General features: G+C 44.3%; 1 protein-coding gene across 1 annotated transcript in view; it reads right to left on the bottom strand.

Annotated features, from left to right (window-relative positions):
* LOC147669001 (disintegrin and metalloproteinase domain-containing protein 9-like) overlaps window positions 1-23,383 on the bottom strand; it is a gene marked incomplete at its 3' end in the record, with an annotated part of 870,311 nt that overhangs the window by 202,072 nt on the left and 644,856 nt on the right. The window contains exon 14 of the mRNA XM_086948294.1: window positions 9,494-9,668. Coding sequence (XP_086804420.1) covers window positions 9,494-9,668 — 175 coding nt within the window. The remainder of the gene's footprint in view (window positions 1-9,493; window positions 9,669-23,383) is intronic.

The following is a 23,383-nucleotide window of genomic DNA, read 5'->3' as shown; positions in this document are numbered from 1 at the left end:
TCACCACCCCCTTTTGTAAATCGATTTTGGCCACTATAGGTGTGGCAGGGTATACTCAGACATGAGTCCCTTTCTCACTGCTCCATCAGGATTCAAGCAAGCCGGGCCGAAGAGGCTGAAATGCCAGAAACCGGTCCCCGGTAGCTTGTCTCCTTTCTGGTAAAGAATTGGCTTGGTAGTTTAGTCTGCCCTGTTCCCATGATGCACTGGGCCAGGGACAGACTGATTTGCACATAGCCAGGTTCTGAGCTGGGATGGGGCAGTGAGATAAATAACGGTGATGGATCAAGCCCTGATCTTTGGACTGGGTAAGAGTGGTCTGCTCAATTCAGACACTCTGTTCATCACCACCCCCTTTTGTAAATCGATTTTGGCCACTATAGGTGTGGCAGGGTATACTCAGACATGAGTCCCTTTCTCACTGCTCCATCAGGATTCAAGCAAGCCGGGCCGAAGAGGCTGAAATGCCAGAAACCGGTCCCCGGTAGCTTGTCTCCTTTCTGGTAAAGAATTGGCTTGGTAGTTTAGTCTGCCCTGTTCCCATGATGCACTGGGCCAGGGACAGACTGATTTGCACATAGCCAGGTTCTGAGCTGGGATGGGGCAGTGAGATAAATAACGGTGATGGATCAAGCCCTGATCTTTGGACTGGGTAAGAGTGGTCTGCTCAATTCAGACACTCTGTTCATCACCACCCCCTTTTGTAAATCGATTTTGGCCACTATAGGTGTGGCAGGGTATACTCAGACATGAGTCCCTTTCTCACTGCTCCATCAGGATTCAAGCAAGCCGGGCCGAAGAGGCTGAAATGCCAGAAACCGGTCCCCGGTAGCTTGTCTCCTTTCTGGTAAAGAATTGGCTTGGTAGTTTAGTCTGCCCTGTTCCCATGATGCACTGGGCCAGGGACAGACTGATTTGCACATAGCCAGGTTCTGAGCTGGGATGGGGCAGTGAGATAAATAACGGTGATGGATCAAGCCCTGATCTTTGGACTGGGTAAGAGTGGTCTGCTCAATTCAGACACTCTGTTCATCACCACCCCCTTTTGTAAATCGATTTTGGCCACTATAGGTGTGGCAGGGTATACTCAGACATGAGTCCCTTTCTCACTGCTCCATCAGGATTCAAGCAAGCCGGGCCGAAGAGGCTGAAATGCCAGAAACCGGTCCCCGGTAGCTTGTCTCCTTTCTGGTAAAGAATTGGCTTGGTAGTTTAGTCTGCCCTGTTCCCATGATGCACTGGGCCAGGGACAGACTGATTTGCACATAGCCAGGTTCTGAGCTGGGATGGGGCAGTGAGATAAATAACGGTGATGGATCAAGCCCTGATCTTTGGACTGGGTAAGAGTGGTCTGCTCAATTCAGACACTCTGTTCATCACCACCCCCTTTTGTAAATCGATTTTGGCCACTATAGGTGTGGCAGGGTATACTCAGACATGAGTCCCTTTCTCACTGCTCCATCAGGATTCAAGCAAGCCGGGCCGAAGAGGCTGAAATGCCAGAAACCGGTCCCCGGTAGCTTGTCTCCTTTCTGGTAAAGAATTGGCTTGGTAGTTTAGTCTGCCCTGTTCCCATGATGCACTGGGCCAGGGACAGACTGATTTGCACATAGCCAGGTTCTGAGCTGGGATGGGGCAGTGAGATAAATAACGGTGATGGATCAAGCCCTGATCTTTGGACTGGGTAAGAGTGGTCTGCTCAATTCAGACACTCTGTTCATCACCACCCCCTTTTGTAAATCGATTTTGGCCACTATAGGTGTGGCAGGGTATACTCAGACATGAGTCCCTTTCTCACTGCTCCATCAGGATTCAAGCAAGCCGGGCCGAAGAGGCTGAAATGCCAGAAACCGGTCCCCGGTAGCTTGTCTCCTTTCTGGTAAAGAATTGGCTTGGTAGTTTAGTCTGCCCTGTTCCCATGATGCACTGGGCCAGGGACAGACTGATTTGCACATAGCCAGGTTCTGAGCTGGGATGGGGCAGTGAGATAAATAACGGTGATGGATCAAGCCCTGATCTTTGGACTGGGTAAGAGTGGTCTGCTCAATTCAGACACTCTGTTCATCACCACCCCCTTTTGTAAATCGATTTTGGCCACTATAGGTGTGGCAGGGTATACTCAGACATGAGTCCCTTTCTCACTGCTCCATCAGGATTCAAGCAAGCCGGGCCGAAGAGGCTGAAATGCCAGAAACCGGTCCCCGGTAGCTTGTCTCCTTTCTGGTAAAGAATTGGCTTGGTAGTTTAGTCTGCCCTGTTCCCATGATGCACTGGGCCAGGGACAGACTGATTTGCACATAGCCAGGTTCTGAGCTGGGATGGGGCAGTGAGATAAATAACGGTGATGGATCAAGCCCTGATCTTTGGACTGGGTAAGAGTGGTCTGCTCAATTCAGACACTCTGTTCATCACCACCCCCTTTTGTAAATCTGTAAATAGTGCAACACCTGTTTCCCCTTCCTTGCATTGTTTAAGCCCCTTACGATTCAAGTGATCAGTGCCAGGTCTGAAAAGGTAGACAATTTACACCACAAAGACATGCAAATAGTTTAAAAATGACTATGTTTGTGCGTCGCACAGAGAACAAAACATGCTACCAGAGTAAACTGGAAAAAAAGGAATGGTTCCTGTGAAAATAAGCAAACCCACCCTCCACCCCCCACCCATCCCTCCACATCCAATCACAGGGAGTAACCCTATTAACTAAGAAATAGAATGTAACACGGAAACACTATAGGTAATAAAGAAGGAGTAAGACAATATACATTCCGACTATTATAGCAAATCCGAAGTGATACACTTGGGGTGAGGCAACGCCTCACCAACTACCCAACTTTGTAAGAGAGTTGAAAATACATTGTTTGCCCTAAAACAAAAAGTCTTAGACTAATTAGTCTTCGCACTCTGGGGCCAGCAGTTTCGTTCATTTGGAGGAAAATAGTTCCACACTAGCTACCGAACTGCTATGAGGGGGAGAAACTCTTGAAAGGGCTTTCCTATTGGCACCTAAGCTCCCTTTATAGTCTCTGCAAAACTCCTGAACTGCTGTGGAGGTATGAAATATTCAGGACCTCCCCTCGACATCATCTAGAAGACGAGCTGGGTAAATTATGCCATACCTGAGTCCCAAATTGCAGAGCGTGGCCTTCACACCAGTATATTTCCTCCTCGCCTCCTGGACCATAGCAGTGAAGTCAGGGAACATTGCTATCGTCGAGCCTGGCCAGGATATAGTGCCATTTTCTCTTACCATTCGTAGCACAGTATCCCTGCCCCGGAAATGTAGAAGGCAGGCTTTATGGGTCTCGGTGGGCAACGCGGGTTGGGACGAGGACCAAGGGAGTGGTGCACTCGCTTCACAAGATCTGTAAGCTGGGTTTCAACAAATAGATCCATGTGGCTTATATTTGTGGATTTTGGAACACCACGAATGTGTACGTTGTTGCCTCTGCTTCTCGCTTCTAAATCTTCATTTTTCATGGCAACATTTTTGAGGATTTTCTCCATTCGGTCCAGGCGTTTTGTGGATTGAGCGGCTCCATCCTCCAGATCGGACACCCTTCCCTCCGCATTGTCCAGGCATTTCTCATATGCATCCAACTTTGCCCCCATTGTATCCAGACGCTTTTCTAAGGTATCAAAATGCCCATCTAAGGCCTTAAAACCTGCTCTCAGTTCCTGCATCGAAGCGTCCGATCCAGAAGGTGCTTTCACTGGACTGGCCACCTCTGCCTCCCCCCCTTCAGCCATGGCAGTTCCAGGCTCCTTAGACACGTCAGAAAAGGGGGTGGTGATGAACAGAGTGTCTGAATTAATCAGACCACTCTTACCCAGTCCAAAGATCAGGGCTTGATCCATCACCGTTTTTTAGCTCACTGCACCATCCCAGCTCAGAACTTGGCTATATGCAAATTAGTCTGACCCTGGCCCAGTGCATCATGGGAACAGGGCAGACCAAACTACCAAGCCAATTCTTATACTGGGAAGGAAACAAACTTCCGGGGACCGGTTTCTGGCATTTCAGCCGTCTTCAGCCTGGCTTGCTGGAATCCTGATGGTGCAATGAGCAAGGGACTCACATCTGAGTATACCCTTCCACGCTTATGGTGGACAAAAATGATTCAGAAAAAGGGGTGATGATGAACAGAGTGTCTGAATTAATCAGACCACTCTTACCCAGTCCAAAGATCAGGGCTTGATCCATCACCGTTTTTCAGCTCACTGCACCATCCCAGCTCAGAACTTGGTAGCTTGTCTCCTTTCTGGTAAAGAATTGGCTTGGTAGTTTAGTCTGCCCTGTTCCCATGATGCACTGGGCCAGAGACAGACTGATTTGCATATAGCCAGGTTCTGAGCTGGGATGGTGCAGTGAGATAAATAACGGTGATGGATCAAGCCCTGATCTTTGGACTGGGTAAGAGTGGTCTGCTTAATTCAGACACTCTGTTCATCACCACCCCCTTTCCTGAATCGTTTTTGGCCACTATAGGTGTGGCAGGGTATACTCAGACATGAGTCCCTTTCTCACTGCACCATCAGGATTCAAGCAAGCCGGGCCGAAGACGGCTGAAATGCCAGAAACCGGTCCCCGGTAGCTTGTCTCCTTTCTGGTGAAGAATTGGCTTGGTAGTTTAGTCTGCCCTGTTCCCATGATGCACTGGGCCAGGGACAGACTGATTTGCATATAGCCAGGTTCTGAGCTGGGATGGTGCAGTGAGATAAATAACGGTGATGGATCAAGCCCTGATCTTTGGACTGGGTAAGAGTGGTCTGCTTAATTCAGACACTCTGTTCATCAACACCCCCTTTTCTGAATCCTAAGACGCGTCACTCGGTCCACCAAACTGCAACAATATTTTCTTAGGGTACTAACATACAATGACACTGTCTGCGGACGAGATGTTGGTAGGCAGCGGGCCAGGAGGCCACAGAACTGCGCTGCAAATTTGGGTTCAGGATATAAGTGCCTCGTTCCCCCCAAAAAATGACCAGGGATAACAGCGAAAGTGCCTGATCAAAACAAGGCGGTTTAACGCACTCTAGGGCCCCAAGTTGACACAGCCCAGTGTAAACAGAAACTTAGCTCCCTCTTGGCCCCATTCACTGAGATGAGGCTCCGATCGGTTCCAGTGAGGTGCGGTGCTATTTTAAATGTACCTCATGTAATCTGTAGTAAGAAGGAACATCACAACCCAGGCAGCGAGGGGAGATCGGATCCAGCGAGCAGACGCACCATGCACAGCTCAGGCCCAGGTTGCATGGACACAACTCCGCAGCTCTCAGCCTGTCTCGGGGCCTCGCATCATTCCACCCGATCAGCCAGACAAACACTCCCCCAACACCCACTCGACCGGCCCAACCAGCTGGTTGTCTGGCCCCCAGGCTCACCCATGGCCCCTCTGACCGCAGGGGCCTCTGGGAGCAACACGGGCCGGCCTACCTGTGGGGAGAGGATGGAAGGTCGAGCTTAAGGGGCCTAGCTCTGGGCCGTGCTCACCAGCCCTCCACCACTCATGCACAGGTGCGAGGTAGGCTCAGCAGGATCCATCCAAAGTGTGCATGACGGCCTGGCCCCAAATCCTGCATAACTCAGGTCTCCAGGACCACAGTCTCCAACACAGCCTCACCCGATCAAGAGCTCCGCAGCATTTCAGCCGCTCAGGACATCTCCTTCATGGGATGGCGCATCACTGCACACAAATCTGCAGCTGGTGGGTAGGATGACATAAGATAGTGCCAGAATAGAGCAAGGATGTCAGGTTCGCTGGTGAAACTTCAGCACTACACATCCATCTTGGTCTGCAGCCTGCCCACCCCGGTCGGGCTGACACTTGGGAATTCGAACCTGAATATTGTGGATTCTGGCTGGATTGTGACAGGCTAGAGCTTTTTGTGTATCTAGAGTGGCTCCCAAGTACCATTGTGTATTTTAGGGCTGGAGATGGGACTTCTAACAGATTTACTGTGAATCCTAGAACGTTCAGTAAGTATACTGTTCTCTGAGTGTGCTGTAGACACTTTGTGAGAGTACTAGATTTGAGGAGCCAGTGGTCTAAATATGGAAAGACGTTAATGTGTTGTCCTTGCAGATGTGCGGCGAATACTGTCAGGCATTTGGTGAATAGTCTGGGAGCAGTGGTGACTCCGAATGGGAGTACCTTGGACTGGTAATGTTGTCCCTCTACCACAAACCTGAGGAATTTGAGATGACCGGGATGTATTAGAATATGGAAGTATGAGCCCTTTAAGTCTAAAGTAGACAGCAAGTCGCCTTGCTGAAGGAGGGGGAGCACCTGTTGGAGTGTTACCATGTGAAAATGGCCCGATTCAATATAGAGATTGAGTTCTCTGAGGTCTAATATAGGCCTGAGAGAACCGTCCTTTTGGGGTATAAGTAAGTTTAGGGAGTATAAGCCGACCCCTTGATATTGGAATGGGACGGGCTCTATAGCTCCCTTTTGCAGTAGAGAGTGAACCTCGTGTTCGAGAAGCTCCAAAAGCTCTGGTGACATTTTCTGTGGTCTAGGATAAATGTTTGGGGGAATATCGGTAAGCTCCAAGCAATAACCAAATTGGATAATTTCTAGGAACCATCTGTCTGAAGTTATTGTATTCCAGACGGGAAGAAATTGAGAGAGATGTGCCCCGACGGGTGTGTAATGATTGGGGGAAGAGGAGGCAAGTCACTGTTTGTTTGCTGCAGGGAAGTATGGGGTGTGTTACCTTTGCCCCTTCCCTTCCCATTACTGCCTCGAAATCCTCCTCTAAAATAACCTCTGGAAGAGGGTGACTGATTGTTGCCTTTATAGGAAGAGGAGGTCTGTGGATACATTTTTTGAGCCCCCTCTGTAAAAGGAGCGGAAAAAAGAACCCCACCAGATGGAAACTGTAAAGCCCTGATAGATTTTGAGAACTCTGTATCCTTTTTTCTTTTTTCTTTAAAGAAGTATCCACCAAAGGACCAAAGAGGTGTTCTTTATCGAAGGGTATGTTTAAAATACAAGCCTAGACTTCAGGTTTAAATCCTGAAATTCTTAGCCAGGCATGTCGTCTTAATATAACACTGGTGTTGACAGCGCGAGCTGCTATGTCAGCTGCGTCTAAAGCACACCTAATGGAAGTGTTGGAAATTAGTTTCCCTTCCTGAATTAAATCATGTGCCTTTGATTTATGTTTATCTGGCAAGAATTGGAGAACTTGTTCCAATTCGTCATAGTGAGCCCTGTCGTATCTTGCTAAGAGAGCCTGGGTGTTGGCAACACGCCAGTGATTGGCTGCCCGCGCAGCTACTCTTTTACCAGAGGCATGTATATGTTTGGACTCCTTGTCAGGAAGAGGGACACCTCCTGTTGTTTAGGAGTTTGCTCTTTTCCGAGTGTTAGAAACTACTAGGTAGTCTAAGGGAACTTAGCCTTTAATATAGATAGGGTACGCAGGTGCAGGTTTGTATTTTATATCTACCTGTGATGTTAGTTATCTTGCACACACCGGGTCCTTAAAAATATTGTCTGCTTCCTTAAGCATGCCCTTAAGCATGGCTAGTGTAGGAGTTGCTCTTTGAGAAGAACTTAATGTCTCGGAAAGAAAATCCTCAAGAGGCTCATTGTGAAGCTGAACCCCGTAATATTGACCAGCCCTGTTAATGAATTCCATGTACCCTACATGGTCATTAGGTGTAGAGGGTTTTGTAAGATATAGATCTGGGTCATTGTCAGTGTTAGGATCAGTATTGTAATCATTCCATGCATCTGGACTATTGTCATCCGGTGCATCCCCATCCCAGTCATCCTGGTGGTCAGGTGACTGTGGCTGTTGTGAATTTGTAGGAGTAATGATTAAATGAGGGTCACATGGGTAAAGGGGGTTAATAGGAGGAGGAGAAGGATTAGTACTCACATTCATTTTCTCAAGGGCAATGTGGTAAGCTTCCTCCATCTCTGGTTTCCATTTGGCTGGTAATTTGACACCCATATGACCTTTTTGGGTTGATAACAAGTTTCTTCTGTTTGGGGTCCGTGTTGATAAGCGGGACGTCGAAACAAGGCTCCTTGGATGGGGCAGGAGCTGTGTTTTCTTTCAGTGCCAATATCTTTAGTGCGGAAGGTTTCAGCGACCAGGTTTTCGGATCCGAAGATTTAGGTTTTGGTATCGAAGGGATGGACACGATGACGAGTTTGGATTTTAGTGCTGAAGGTTTTGGTTCGGTGCCGGAATGGGGCCGTCTGGGTCCTGAGCCGGGAGGTTTTGGTTGATGTTTCGGTGCCGAGCCTAAAGTGGGGCGTTGAAAACATGTTCTCGGTGCCAACCTTGGCCCGAAGGCAGAGGAGGGACCAAAACCTTTTTCTTGGGCATAGTTTGGGGCAGGGGAGGATCAGAACTCACAATACGTTGACCCTGCGGAATGTGTTCTTCCATGTCGGAGTTGGCTTCGGACAGGGAAATGTGTTCCTCTTCTTTCGGCTCTTTGCGCGTCGAAGACAGTGTTCGGAATCTTCTCCAAAGATATATCTGAGGCGGGGCCTCTTTGCTGGTACATTTTGTGACGTTGAGCCCGACGATCACGGAGCGTCTTCTTTGATTAAAAAAAATCGGCATGCATTGCAGTCCTGTTGTATTCACGGGACAGACACAAGTTGCATACTTCATGTAAGTCGGTGGGTGGATACTTAGTGCGACACCCGGGATAGAATTTAAATAAAGTTTGTTCCATCGACTGCGAGCTGACCCGACGCGGGTAGGCCCAATGCTGACCACGAGCTTTCCGATCAAAGGTTTTCTGATCGATACGATACGCGGAGAATTGGAAACACGATCAAGAAACAATACCTTCAAGTGCAGTGGATTGCGCACTGAGGGGAACCCGAGAAACTGTGTCAAACCAATTCACGTCCGAACCCGATGGCGGAAAAAAACAATCTAACAATGGAGTCGATGCCCATGCGCACTATCACCGAAAGGAAGAGTCACCTACCTTGTGACTGGAAAAGACTTCTTCGAAGAAAAAAGAAAGTGCAAACATCCGGACCCAACACAAGATGGCAGACTTATGCAAAGCATGTGATCTACAGCTCACATGCCTCGAACATAAAGATGTTTCTCCTATTTACGCCTTACCTGGGGAGGTGTAGCATTTTGACATATTCCTCCACTAATGGTTAATCTGGAAATGTGCCAAATTCCATGGGCGGATATGAGGGAACATCCACACTCCACCCATGGAACACCACCCTGGGGTAGAGTAATGCAAGCTAGAGAATCGCGTTGCCTTGCGTTACTACAGATTTATCAAGCCATGTGGGGCCACGCAGGTGGCCTTGCGTGACTTGATAAATCTCACTTAGGTTTTGAAAAACCTTGATAAATCTGGCTCCTGGTGAGCAGAGGACCCTCGGTATGGTGAGAGTAAAGTTCCTGCCATATTGATGGCTTAACCTCCATCTGCCAAACTCTAAATCAGACCCTTAATAAATGAAACAATATAAAGTCGTCTTACCTTCCCAGCTCCGCAGGCAGTGCCCCTGTGGACCAAGCCTGGATCAGGCACATCTGTCCCCAGGTCAAAGTCGATCACTGTGCATTTATAAATGCCATTGTCATATTCAGTCACGAAGGCGTTTAATGGTTTCACAATGTTTCCTGTACACTGGAGTTTCCCGCACAGGCTATCTCTGAAATCAAAGAAAGCACAAAAGTAAGTGGGGAATTAAAAGCTAACACACTGTTTTTTTGCGGAGACGATAGGTCATTCTTTTACAAGTCGGAAAGCTCCATTTATTGCAGAGACGGCCGTACAGTGACACATATTTAAGCTCCAGTCCATCATTGCATTCTAATTCTTATGTGGTCAGTTATGTGACCAGACATTTTAGGATGTTTGTGGTAAAATCACAAACATGCTGACAAAGGCTTTTTATCAGCAGATCGTGATGGAGTTGGAGGTCTCTCTCTCCGTAGAGCTATGAGGAATCAGTGCTTAATTGGAAATAATAAATAAATAAATGTAAGGCCTCAAACTTTTTCAGGAGGATGCGGTTCACTGCTGCTCCCGGGGCTACACGCTTTCACCCCCTTTAGTTTTGGAGCAGCCCAACAAGCCATCCCACTCCATTGCATCACAGGTACTGTTTCCAGTACGGGACCTTTCACCTACAGATCAAATCTACGAGGATTGTTAATGTAATTTGTTAAATACAGAGAAAATCTAGTTAACAACTCACAGGATGCACTATATAGTCACACAAAATCCCAGGACTTGATACATCATCCGCGATGACCTGAAGTAAGCTGCACACTTAGGGCCTCATTTATAAAAGCTGTTGCGCCGCTGTGTGTAAACACCGATGTGACAGTTTACCATGCGCCCTCCTTGCGACAGGATGGATGCACCGTATTTAATGTTCAGCGCTCCATGTCGCAAGGAGTGACAGAAATGTCAGTATTTCTGACGTATCTGTAGGCACAAATGTGACGCATTGCTGGGGTGTGTCTGAAAACAGACACAAATCCCCAATGTGTCCTTTCACATTAGGCAAGCCCCATGTGGTGCACTGAAATCTTATAGGTTTCAATACTACACTTCTATGAGGCTTTTTTCGGGGTATTGCCCACTTGCATACATTATACCTTGGTAAATAGGGCGCAACATGGCACATTTTTTACGTCGCTGTGGTGACACAAAAAACGATGCACTGATGGCGCAAAAGTGTTGCAAGCCTCATAAATAAGGGCTTTAGGGCCTCGTTTATGGGGTTTTGGTATAGGGCAGCACAGTGCCCTACATCAAAGTGAAAGGGCATGAATACACCATATTTATGTAATACGGTGCATTCCTGTTCTTTCCACTTGTACTGGCGCCGTTTCGGCAGCCTAGTCCCAAAGGAGGCAGGATTGTTTTAGTGCAAGAAGGGGCACCTTCCTGCATGAAAACAATCCATGGAGGTGTTTTGCTCCTTTTAAGTGTGCTGCTGCTGCACACATAGAATGAGGAAAACACAAGGCGAAACAAAGATATTGCTCCTCGTAACGCCTTCCTTGGGTAGGCGTTAGATATTGACGCATTCCCCGGTTCTCAAGTCCTTGAAAACCTTGTAATGCATAAAACCCATGATAGTTGCGTGGGAACACTCACCGCAATGCCCATGGAATGCCTTTCTTGCGCAGAGTAAGGCGATGCAGTGATTTGCGCGGTATTGCCTTACTCAAGGTCTATGAGCCCACTTAAAGCCACGCTATGTGGCTTTGCATGGCTTCATAAATATGACTCTGAGCTGTGTGTCATGCATGTACATCTCTGCATGGTGCAAACGTGACTTAAGACTCTCATAAATATGCACCCTAGTGCTTGCAGGCTTTGGGGGAGGGTAAAGACTATTGTGTGTGAGAATGTGCATTGGGCTTCCATTTTTACAGTCTCACTACAGACAGCATTAAATACAGTACTACATGAAGTCAATCATTGCTCGTGATAAGATGGCTTTCCCGTAAATCCCACTTCCCTGCTTTGGTGGCTTTCCTCCCTATTGTGCATTTGCTCCTTATCAACAGTATAGCTATTTCACCCTTGCTTTTTGTCTCTCTTATGTAGCCTTTCACTGCTAATGGCATGGAACTTATTTTTTTTTAAATGTCATTGTTTATCACTCCATGTCCTCTTCCTCTCTCCCAGTGCTCTGCTGTTGCTCCTTTATTTTCAATATAAGTGTTTTCGCTTCCATATGTTCCTTGTTACTCCATTATTAATTTGTTTTTTAGATTTTCCATGAAGTGACAATGCTGGGTGCTTGACTTGTCCGCCTTAGGTTGGCATTATCACAAAACGATTTTGCCTACATACCTTTAATTTTTGGCTGAAATTCATTTTTGTTGGCCATAAGACTTTGTGTTATATACTACTGCTAACTAGTTCTTACAGCTTTGTCATTCTCTTCATGGACTTTATTATCAATGCATTTGTCATTTTTAGATATATCCCTGCACACTCTTGAAAGTGACCCTTCTTATTACACTTCCTGCGAGTAGCTGTTTTGGCCTGGCAGTTTGGAGAATTGGCCAGATGATTGGTACTCTATAACGGAAGCATCTTAACCTGTTGTTCTCTCTGTCATAACTAGGTCTGGAAACACTAGTATTTTTTATCATAAACACTTCATCTTCAGAACTTTAATCAACAATCTCAGACACTTGTTCTGTAGTAGGAGTGGATCTGATCTCTTTCAAGCATATATCAGTATGTTCAATGGATTTAGTGATTTATAAAGCTTCTTGCAAATCAGATTGTCTCTGTAACAACTTCTCTTGAATCCTAACATTGTTGGTACAGTGTACAATTTTATCTCTAAAGGGAGAGTCATTCAATTCTCCAATATTACATAAACTGCTCAACCCTCTGAATGCAGCAACATAGTTTGTTAAGCTTTCTTGTTTACCCTGCAGGTGGCAGACACATTTATGACGCTCCAGAACAATATTAATTTTGACACCAAATAGTTTTTCTAAATTGAGGTATGTGATTTTATATTCATCAGTCTTCACTTCGTCATCATCCTCATCTAACTCTGGCTAAGAAATAGAATTATACATTTTCCTGCCATTAATACCAAAATTATAGAGAAGAATGTATTGCTTTCTCATTGAGCTGAACGTCTCACCCCCAATAGCTATCAGGTAGGATTCCAAGATTTATACCCATTCTTTCCACAGGATATTTGGTTCCCTAACCTAATTAAAAAATGGAACAGGTTAAGACATCCCGGCCGCTGTCATTATGGAAGCAGGCAGTGAATAGAAGTTAAATTATGGTACTAAGTCAGTCAATCAGTCAATATAATTTATTCGACGTTTACAATATAAGATCATAAAAGTACAGTAAAAAACATCTATTCATAAAACAAATATGCGTTAAAAGATAAAAAAGATATAAACATCGTAACAAACACCATTAGGGAACAGTTAGTAAAAGCCAACTGATGGGAACAGTTTAGAATTCATTCTCGTGTATAGTGCAATTTCCTAATTCTTCGTGATTGGAATAAAAAGGACGCCACAGAAAAACAAACCATAGGATTAGGCAAAGATTGTAGAAAATACATTGCGACACGACATTGTTTAAAATCATACTTATGCATCAATTGCAAAATAAATCTTTTACGTGGTTCTGCATAAAATTTGCAAAAAAAGAAAACATGTAGATTGATTGTGCAGAAACACCATCCCAAGGACAGAATGGCATTTCATTCATGGAGTAAATTCCAGCTGGATGGGCCAACGTGCATGGAATAAAATTCTAACGAAATCTAATTAGAAAAAATGTGTGACGTGAATTTGTCACAGTAAAAATATAAGATGTTGGCCCTTCCTGAACCATTGGGCTTGCTAAATATGCTTTGACCGACACTTTTGTACAGTTTGCTTTCAGACTTGCTTCAGCCCTTAAATTGAGGAAACAGGATTTTATCTCCTTTTTTTTTAAAATTCACACAGTCGCTAGGGATAGAGAATAGTCGTTCTAATCCTAAAGATGAAAAAGTAGATCTAATATAGGAAATCCATGGGATCTTGTGGGCATTTTCCAGGAATAGGCAGTATTCAATGAACTTTGATGTGATATGGATAGATTCCCTTCTCCATATGGAATGCCACAACATTATCGCAGCCAAAGCAATTGTGTCAGTCACATAAGGGACATCCAATTCTACATGAGCAATGAGACTGGAGCAACTTACGTGGAGGCCCACTAATTTTTTCCAAAATGTGTCCTCTATAACTTGTATGGCGGAGGGGTTCATGTATGCCCAAATGCCTGCCCTGTAGGTTGTTACCGAAACAGATTTTGTTGTATAAACTTTTTTTGCCATGTCAATGGGTTGTGCTCCCAATTTTTTAATAGATGAGTGCAGAGCAATAATGCTTCTCTCAAGTGATAAGCCTCTAGTAGCAAGCATATTTGACCATGATAATTGCCTATCAAACGTTACACCATGGTAGGAAAAATTATCAATATGGGCTATTTTCTGTCCTGATATATGGAATCTTGGGACCTTCCTATTTTTACGGCCAGTAATTAAAATAAAGGACTTGGCCTTATTGTTTTTTAGCCCCAGTTTTAACATATATGATACATAAGTATCTAGAAACTTTTGAAGGGCGAGGCCTGTGCAGGCAATTAGGACCGTGTCAACAGCATACAGGAGAATTGTAGTGCAAAGATTATTAATTTTGGGGACGTCTGGTATTGAGTCCAGCAGGGGAGCTTCCACCCCATTGGTGTAAATGGAAAAAAGAAATGGGTCAAGCACACAACCCTGCCGGACACCCTTGTTAATCGGAAACAACCTGGTGCACTCCCCCTCTCTCCCGTATCTGACGCAGGCCATGGTTGATGAGTAGAGCTGTCTAATTAAAGATATAATAGCCTCATCTATGCACATTTCTTCCATTATCCTCCATAGACGTTGATGCGTCATGCAGTCAAACGCTGCTGACAAGTACATAAATGCCAAGTACAATCTTTCAGATTTTACTTGAGAGTACTTGGGGATTAATAGGCTTAGATTAAGGCACTAGTCCTGAGTGCCCATACCTTTTTAAAGCCATTTTAAAACGTTATTGCTGGCTGCCCACTCCTCTCGTCTGTTTAGTAAAACCCTTCCCATTAATTTAGCTGTGCTATCTAGCAGCGAGATTGGCCTGTAATATTTGGCCTCAGCTTTGTCCCCTTTCTTATAAATTTTAACTAAAATATTTTTTTTCCATGAGTCTGAAGGACACACCTTAACTATACCATTAAAGACGTTTGTCAGCACTGGACCCCATAAGTCCGGCTGATCAAGAAAGAAATCTATAGGGTACAGTCTGGTCCGGGCGCTTTGTTTCCAGAGCACTGCATAAGGGCTACTTTTATCTCGTGATGATCAAAGATCAGAGAGGGTTTGCTAGGATCACACCTAGCTAAAAACTGTGGTTTCTCCCCTCCAAATTAGGATTAAATATGCTAGAAAAATATGAGACCTACGACTCCTCATCTACATGTCAATCCAGTGTTAGAGCTGATAATGGTTTAAGGAACAGAGCATTAATAATACTCCAGAATATGTGTGTTATTGGGCTACAAGCGCATTGGGCTGGAATAATAGGTTGACTATGGCCACCCCGCTTTGGGACTCTGAGAAACTTGGTAAGCTATGGAAGACAAAAGGCTTTGATAGGTGGAACTCATTGGTATCTCCTTGGTTAAAGATATTTGGGGGAAAGGGGAGATTAAATCATTTGAGAAAATGCAGGAGGAATATAAACTCGCACCCTCTGAATACTTTCGATAAGGACAGGTTCGACATTCTCTTCTCTCACTATTGCCCGGTGGTGCTGAACCCTCGGAGCCCTCCCCTTTGGAAGATAGAATATTGGATGGACATCTGCCCGACAAGACAATCTCTCTTATATATAAAAAATTAATTAATCAGAGGACTGACTCTCTAGGGGGGCTTAGGGACAAATGGCTACAAGACGGAATCGAATTAGGTGATGAAGACTGGCAGGTAGCGGTGTCCTCTCCCCGAGAGGTTGCGATCTCAGCTCACCTCCGACTGGTTCAGCTAAAAATTTTACACCGCAATTATTTAACGGGCCCTAGGCTGGTGCATATGGGTCTTTCGTACTTGGGGCTTTGTAAGCGGAATTGTGGCCTAGTTGGTACTTTTATGCATATCATCTGGGAGTGTGAAGTTGTCAGTGCATATTGGCGTAGTATCCATAACACGATTGGGGAAGTGCTTGGGGTCTCCCTTTCCCCGGAGTTGAGGAGATGTGGGACGGCTAAAATAAATCTTAAAAATATGTTTTCTATTACTTGTATTGGGGAGACGACCTGAAAGCCCCAAATTCCAGACCCAAACATTGCAATGCTAATGCACTTTGCTTGATACATGCTCAGGAGGATCTCCAGGGGCCTTTTGCCTAGCTTATTTGCAAAATTAATTACTGCCATAACTGATCTCCTGAAGTGGAGGCAACGACTCTTAATTGCCGCTCTCCATGAGCAGTTAAGCTCAAATGCGACACCCAGATAGTTGAACGTATTGGTTGAATCAATCGTATCTTTACCAACCCCTAGTCTACTACCTGTACATTTCCCCTGTCTGCAAGACATCCAACAAGTTTATTTTACATTTAATTTTAATCCTCGGCTGTCCTTAAAGCTGAAGTACGTGGCGAGGGCTCACTGGAGGCTGATTTGTGTTCTGGCCATAAGCACTGCGTCGTCCGCGTAAAGAAGGGAAACTATTGGCTTCTTGTTAATTCGAGGGGGGTCTCTCGCCCCGGCCACCAGTTCTTCCTTTAGGGCGTTAGTATATAAGGAGAATAGGAACGGGGCCAGGATGCAACCTTGTCTCACCCCCCTCTCCACGCGGAACGGTGCAGTGCATTCTCCCTTTAGCCCAAACCTTACCTTGGCACTAGCCCCCGAGTATAGTTGTCTTAAAAATTGTACCAGTACTAGATCGACCTTTAAATCCGTCAAAATTTGCCACAGTCTGGTATGAATGACGCAATGAAATGTGGCCGTGAGGTCTATGAAAGCTACATATAGTTTCTCAGCCTTAGCTTCTACGTACTTCCCCATTACTAAACTTAAATTTAAAACCTGTTCATTGGTCCCGAGCCCTCTTTTAAAACCGCATTGTACGGGACTCAGTATATTGTTATCTTCGGCCCATATTTGTTGTCTGTTTAGGACAACCCTGCCTGCCACCTTCACCCAAGCATCTAGGGGAGATTTTGGTCGGTAGCAGGCAATATCATTTCGATCACCCTTTTTAAAGATCGGAATGATCACGGATACCGACCATGTCCTGATGAAACGCTTTGCACAGCAAGCATCAAGGACCCTAGTCAACAGCGGGGACCATAAAAATGGAGTACCCCTGATGGCATTAATGGCTTCACTTATCTCGTCATGTGTTATATATAAATCAATTGGGGTGAAGCCATCATAGCCTTCCCTGCATGGGGGTTCAGAGCCTCAAATATGTTCTCCCAACCCCCGAGAACTATAAACGTTAGCAAAAAAATCAATCCATGACTTCTCATCAATTGCCACCTCAATCTTTGCTCCATCTCCACAGGAAAAAACGGGGCGTTTATGGCCTGCCAAAACGAGGTACAGTCCCTGCGTAGAGCTGCTTCGTATAGTGCATCCCAAGGTTGGTCTTTTAGTTCTTTCATTCGTACCTTTCTGGCAAGGTTGTATGCCCTCCTACATTCTATAATTTCCCTTCGGTCTGTTACAGTTCTATGCAATGCAGTTTTCAGTTTAGTGTAAGACCTAATACAGTTTGAATCAAACCAACCATTTTCCTTAATGGAGCCACCCTTTATCTTTGTTGGAAGCGAATCTTGAACCACAGTAGTGATTTGAGCAAAAGCCCTCAAAGTGTCTTCAGAAGTGGTGTTTTCATTTAGGCATTCTACTATGTGGTCATATGACTTAGTAATGATCTTTTTGTTCAACTCCTCTGGGTTTTTCGAACCCCAATGAAGGGAATACCCATTTTGGCATAATATGACATGGCTCTGTGTCCAAGCCAACCTATTGAAATAAGTCCCCCGCTTGGGGATGGTTAGCTCAATACTATGGGGCAACTGGTCCCTTCAAAGACATTGGTGTGAATTTCAAAATTTCCAAACCAAGTAGCACAGCGGGTTGGAATTACTATAAAATCAATTGTGGATTTACAGCCTCTGCCAATAAATGTGCAATCAAAATCCACAGGAGGGGAACACAGCATGCTTGCAAAACCCAGGTCATGCGTGGCCATTAGATCATTGAACTTGTCTCCCCTATCAGTATGTGTGAAATGAGACATGGGTTCATTCTCTTCATTTACTACTCCACACTGCTCTGTTTCTGCCAGTGTGCATATGTTTAAATTAAAATCACCGGCCCAGATTATGATCATGTCAGAGTCTTTTTGTGCTCTTATCTTGTTTAATTCCTCGCTAAGTGTTTTTAAAACCTCCCCCAGTTGACCCCTCTCAATATTATTATAAAAATTGACGACATATACAGCTAAATTACAATTCAAATAAACAATAACAATTTGGTAAAAAGTGGTTAATATGCTCATTTCTATTCTCAAAAGTCCCAACAAATTAGAGATTTAGGGCTAGATGTAGGTAAATCTTTTTTACCGATTCTAAAATACAGAATTTTACCGATTCGGTATTTTAGATTCGGTAAATTAGATGTAGGTAAAAATTCGGTATTTTTTACCGAATCGGTAAGATTTGGTAATTACAGAATCGGTATTTACCGATTCGGTAGTTGCCATTGATTCCTATGGGCCTGGAGGCCCATAGGATTGAATGTCAATTACTGAATCGGTAATTACCGATTCGGTAAATACTGAAAAATTCAAGGGTGGCAAGGCGTCACTTTGACACCCTGTTGCACCCCTGATTAGTGCTTGTGTGCCACATGGCACAGGTGTAAATGCACATATTTGCATTTACATAGGAATTCGTTATTTACCACCAACTAATAGTTGGTGGTAAATAACAAATTCTTAAAGCCCTGTAGCACTGTTTAATGTGCCGCCTACATGTCAAAATACAGATTCGGTAATTTTACCGAATCGGCAATTTTACCGAATCGGTAATTGTAACGATTCGGTAAAATTACCGATTTGGTAAAATTACAGAATCTGTATTTTGACATGCCCTACATCTCAGTATCCAAATACCAGTCGGTAACGGACGAAAATTGGTATTTTTGGCTGTTTCCGACCGATATTTGGATACCTACATCTGGCCCTTTAGACACATATACCTTCTTTATTTCTCCCATGGATAGATCTTATTGATGGCACATGGTAGGTCTTATACCCATCAATATTTACTTTGTCCATCAACCATGTCTCCTGAAAACCTAAAATATCAAATCTGTGGCCGAAATCCAACCAAATCGGATCATTCACCTTGGTTTGCAGACCAGCTACATTCCAATAGAGCGATCTGATGTCCTTAACTACACCTTCCCTGGCAATATCATTATTCTGGCATTCCGTACCTGGCACATGACCCTCTTCCTTGGCTCAGCTTCTGTACTTTCTGTACCATTTTTGTCAGGGCATATGCTTACCCATTTCCCCCTGATGTTTGTTGTCGGTTTATATACCGTATTAGAATTCCCGACTTGGTATATTAAAGCGCTCTCCCTACTAGACTGGGAGGTCGATCTATCAACACCAGAACTATGGTGACAGCTACTATGAAGTAGTCAATCATTTTCATCTAAGGATTGAAGGGGCCCAAATCTATTTGTTACCTCTAGGTTGAAGTTTGTATAGAGAGACATTGCGGTAATGAGGGCCTATTGAAACTTTTGGGTGGATAAAAGTATCCTAGGGGATAATATAATAGTATAATCCTCTCATTTGGAAGCGACAGGCAATATTAGCCTATGATTCTGGAACCGTCAAGTGTATCTCGGGTTCCCGTACCCAATCCTCATCGTTAGTCCGGCGTGTTGAAGACACTAGTGAGGAATATACTTGCGTACTCATTTGAAGGTGGATTGTTTTATAAAGGTCCTTGATATCATCCGTTTTGACTTACAACTACAAGTGATAACAGCTCATGCCCTGAGGAAGTCATTGGGTGATGCCCCTTGACGAAACACGTGTTGGCGTTTGGCTGTTGTAAATTATATCAAGACTGTACTGCTATATCTACAAGTCTTCGTGATCATCTGGATCGAGAAAATAAAATAAGGACTTTTTCAAAACTTGGATACATAGATATGGACTATCATTGTTTGAATGGATATTATCTGTAAACCTTACAGATACGTGTATATATTTTTGTGCTCAGGGAACTCTACAAAACTTGTTACTGTGACAAGAATTACTTTGTAATTCATTGTCTCTTGACAGCGGTGGGTGGTAGCTGTCTGTGGTTCCCTTGATGCCCCTTTGAGATAATAATCTGTAGATTTATTGCTGCATAGGCTATGCGCTGATAATACCTCACCACCTATCCCTTAAAGTGTTTAATGGTTAAATCTACCCACCCCTAACAACTTACGCATGGACGTGAATACCTTACATGCTCCCATAAGCGTCTTAAATCTTACCCTCTTAAAGTACCCGAACTCTAATTGATGCCACAGACAGCCTTTAACTTAGGAGCCCAGCAGTAGTTCAAAGGGTGAGTCGTGTGGGACAAAGAAAATTGATCCTGGAGCAATATTGCGCTACCTTGCAGAGCTGCAGCCCAGTAATATAATCGTAAATTTGGTAGAGCTCATCCCCCGCTCATCCCCCTCTGTTGAGAGGAAGAAAGAGAAATTTAAATGATCTTCTGGGCTGAGAATAGGTCCAAATGAATTAGGAAAATAAACGGTCACACTTTTGTATGGCTTGGTTCGAAAACCCAAGAGGGATTGCTCTAAAATAATAGAGAATTTTGGGGAAAAACATAATTTTTATTAGATTGCAGCGACCCACGATGGTTAAGTGCAAGTTGTTAAGCCTATTCAGTGCCTTTTTAGTATCAACAGTCAACGTTTCCAAGTTCTCATTAACAATTAAGTCGATATCAGCGAAAATATTTACCCCTAGGTATTTGGCCTTTTTTAACACTCTGTGATCCGTCCTGCTAATCTGTCTATTTGTAACAATCTGGGTGTTTCCCTTTTTTTAGCAAGAACCCTGAAATCTTTCCAAAATCCTGCGCTTCGTGCTCTATAGCTGTAATGGCCCTTTCGGGGTCAGGCGTGACACATGCTAAATCGTCAGCGTAGGCCATGATTTTTGTGTAAAGACCATGTCTGTTTATAGCCAGGATGTCTAAATTATCAATGAGCTTTCTAATAAAGGGGTCTATGTATATAGCAAAGAGAAGTGGGGAACAAGGACAGCCCTGATGTGTCCTGCGCGTAATCTCAAATTGTTCAGTCAGTTGTCCATTTATTAGAACCCTAGCGGTAAGATTGAGGTATAAGCCTTTTATGGCTTGAACAACATTTGACCCAAAATTCATATTTTCCATGACACACCACAAAAATCGCCAGGAGACCCGATCAAATACTTTTTCAGCATCGAGTAGTATAAGCGTCATCGGGTCTCCTGTCGCTTGTGTTGCCTCAAACAGGGTGATGGTTCTACGAATATGATCGGTAGTGCTCCTCTCTGGAATAAATAGATTTTAAAATCACCATTTATTAGGGTGATTGGACGGTATGAACCCATTTCTAAGGGGGGTTTATCCTTTTTAAGGAAGATGATTATCTTAGCTGTTGCCCAAGAGGCTGGAGGGGCAGCCTCATTAAAAATCTGTTCTAGCAAAACTGTGAATATTCTGCTAATCTGAGTAGAGAAAGCTTTATAAAAATCTACTGGGATGGTGTCGGTACCTGCCGCCTTGCCGTTTGGTAGGTTTGCTATGGCTCTTGCTATTTCTTCCCAGGAGGGGGGATTTCTAATTGCCTACAATCCTCTGTGTCCATGTGCAACAGCAACACAGAATCTAGATATTTATCTATTCCATCATATCTAATAGACTGGGGGTAGCTAGGCTCTTCAGTATATAGGTGGGAATAGAAATCGCGAAAGGTGGCCCTTATCACACTGGGCTCGCTAGTAACATTCCCTAAAGGGGTCTGTATTGAATGTATTTCATTTGCAGTAAGGTATTGCCTTGTCCTTACTGCTAGTTAGTGGCCAACTTGTTCGCTATACTCGTATATTTTCTCCTTAGCAGACACCCATTTAGCAGCAGCCTTTCCTGCCAGTAGTGAATCAATTTCTCCCCTATAAGCTGCTAGTTCTAACTGGGCAGGTTCGATTTCTATCCCCTTCTGAACTGCATCAATTAGTTTCCCTTCTGCTAGAACCAGCTTTTTCTGGAGTACTAAAATCCGCTCCCTCTCAAGTTTATTCTTTCTTAAGGAGAACTGTCTCCCCTCGAATGCCTGTTTTCAAAGCATCCAAAACAACCATGGTTGAAGCTGATCCAATATTAGTTTCCAAAAAGCCCTCTATCCAACCTTTCATGTGGCTTAGATATTTAGTATCGAGCAATAGTGCTTCTCGAAGCTCCATGTTGAAAATGGCTTACAGAACGCGCTACCCCTTAGGTTTAGGATCAAAGGATTATGATCTGACAAAAACCGTGGGAGGACATCTATCTTACAATCATGAAGGAGGGAGGTTGAAACTAGAAAATAATCCAGCCTGGCAAGAGAGTGACGTGGGGCTGAATAATAGGTATATCCCAGCTGGAGCGGATTGAGACTAGACCAAACATCACTCAACCCATGTGTGTGCATTAAGTTTTTCAAAGCTTGATGAACTTTAGGTTTCCTACCTGTGTATTTGCTGTGGCTGTCTGTCCCCCAATTACTGGCTAAGTTAATATTTAGGTCTCCACAGACAATAACTGGGAGAGGCCAATGGGCCAACTCTTCTGAGATGTAGTTAATAGCACCAGGATCATCAGCAGTGCTCCCATAGATTGAACAAAGGGTGAATGAGGATTTTGCATTAAGCCGGCACTCTGCTAAGACCAACCTACCTTGGGAATACGTTTTAGTACCTGTAGACCTCTTTGAACTGTTATGCTGCGCTAGAATGCCTACCCCTTGTATCCGGACGCCTTGTGTGGTCACCCCGACTAGACTAAAACCCAAGGTATTCAAAAGATGTAATTGTGAGCCTTCAATATGAATTTCCTGTAGGCAAACCATGTCCACCTCCATAAGTGTCAGACGCTGGGAAACTTTACGCCGTTCATGGACATCGTTCAAGCCACAGATATTTAATGAAACAATTCTAAACTGTGTTGTGTTAGTCATAATAGTATGTTATAAAGTTAACCTTCAAATAACAGTTACAACAGAAAGAAACAAGTGAAGGACCATAATACATGTTGTCCCTAGAAACCAGATTAATATTGTCAACCAAAAATCCCAATACCCTAGATTTTTCTATTGTAGAGAGTGTTGAATACCATTGTAAAACACCTAATTCAACCAAGAAGAGAAACCCAACCAACCTTAACCCTTTCGATGCTGATGACGAGCTCAGCTCGTCATCACCCACGGGTGTCGTGTGCTGATGACGAGCTGAGCTCGTCATGAATAATGGAATATGAGCATATCCAGCACAGCGCAAAAATCCCCGCAGCAGCCATGTGGTTAAACTAAGTGCCCTTCCATTTATCTTCCCCATTCCACCTCCCCACCCACTTGCCCTCCCCCCTCCAATAAGTGAGCAAACAGGTATAACCTGATTGATGGCCAGCATTAACTTCTCGCCACCATACCTCACCAAGAATTCAAACCTTAAAATGTTTGCTAGACTATGCTGTTATTATGAAGAGAAAAAAG

The sequence above is a fragment of the Lissotriton vulgaris genome, unplaced genomic scaffold (genome assembly GCF_964263255.1).
Source record: "Lissotriton vulgaris unplaced genomic scaffold, aLisVul1.2 SCAFFOLD_840, whole genome shotgun sequence".
Taxonomy (NCBI): Eukaryota; Metazoa; Chordata; class Amphibia; order Caudata; family Salamandridae; genus Lissotriton; species Lissotriton vulgaris.
The sequence above is the reverse complement of the archived record's forward strand: the minus strand, read 5'-3'. Positions and strand labels throughout refer to the sequence as shown.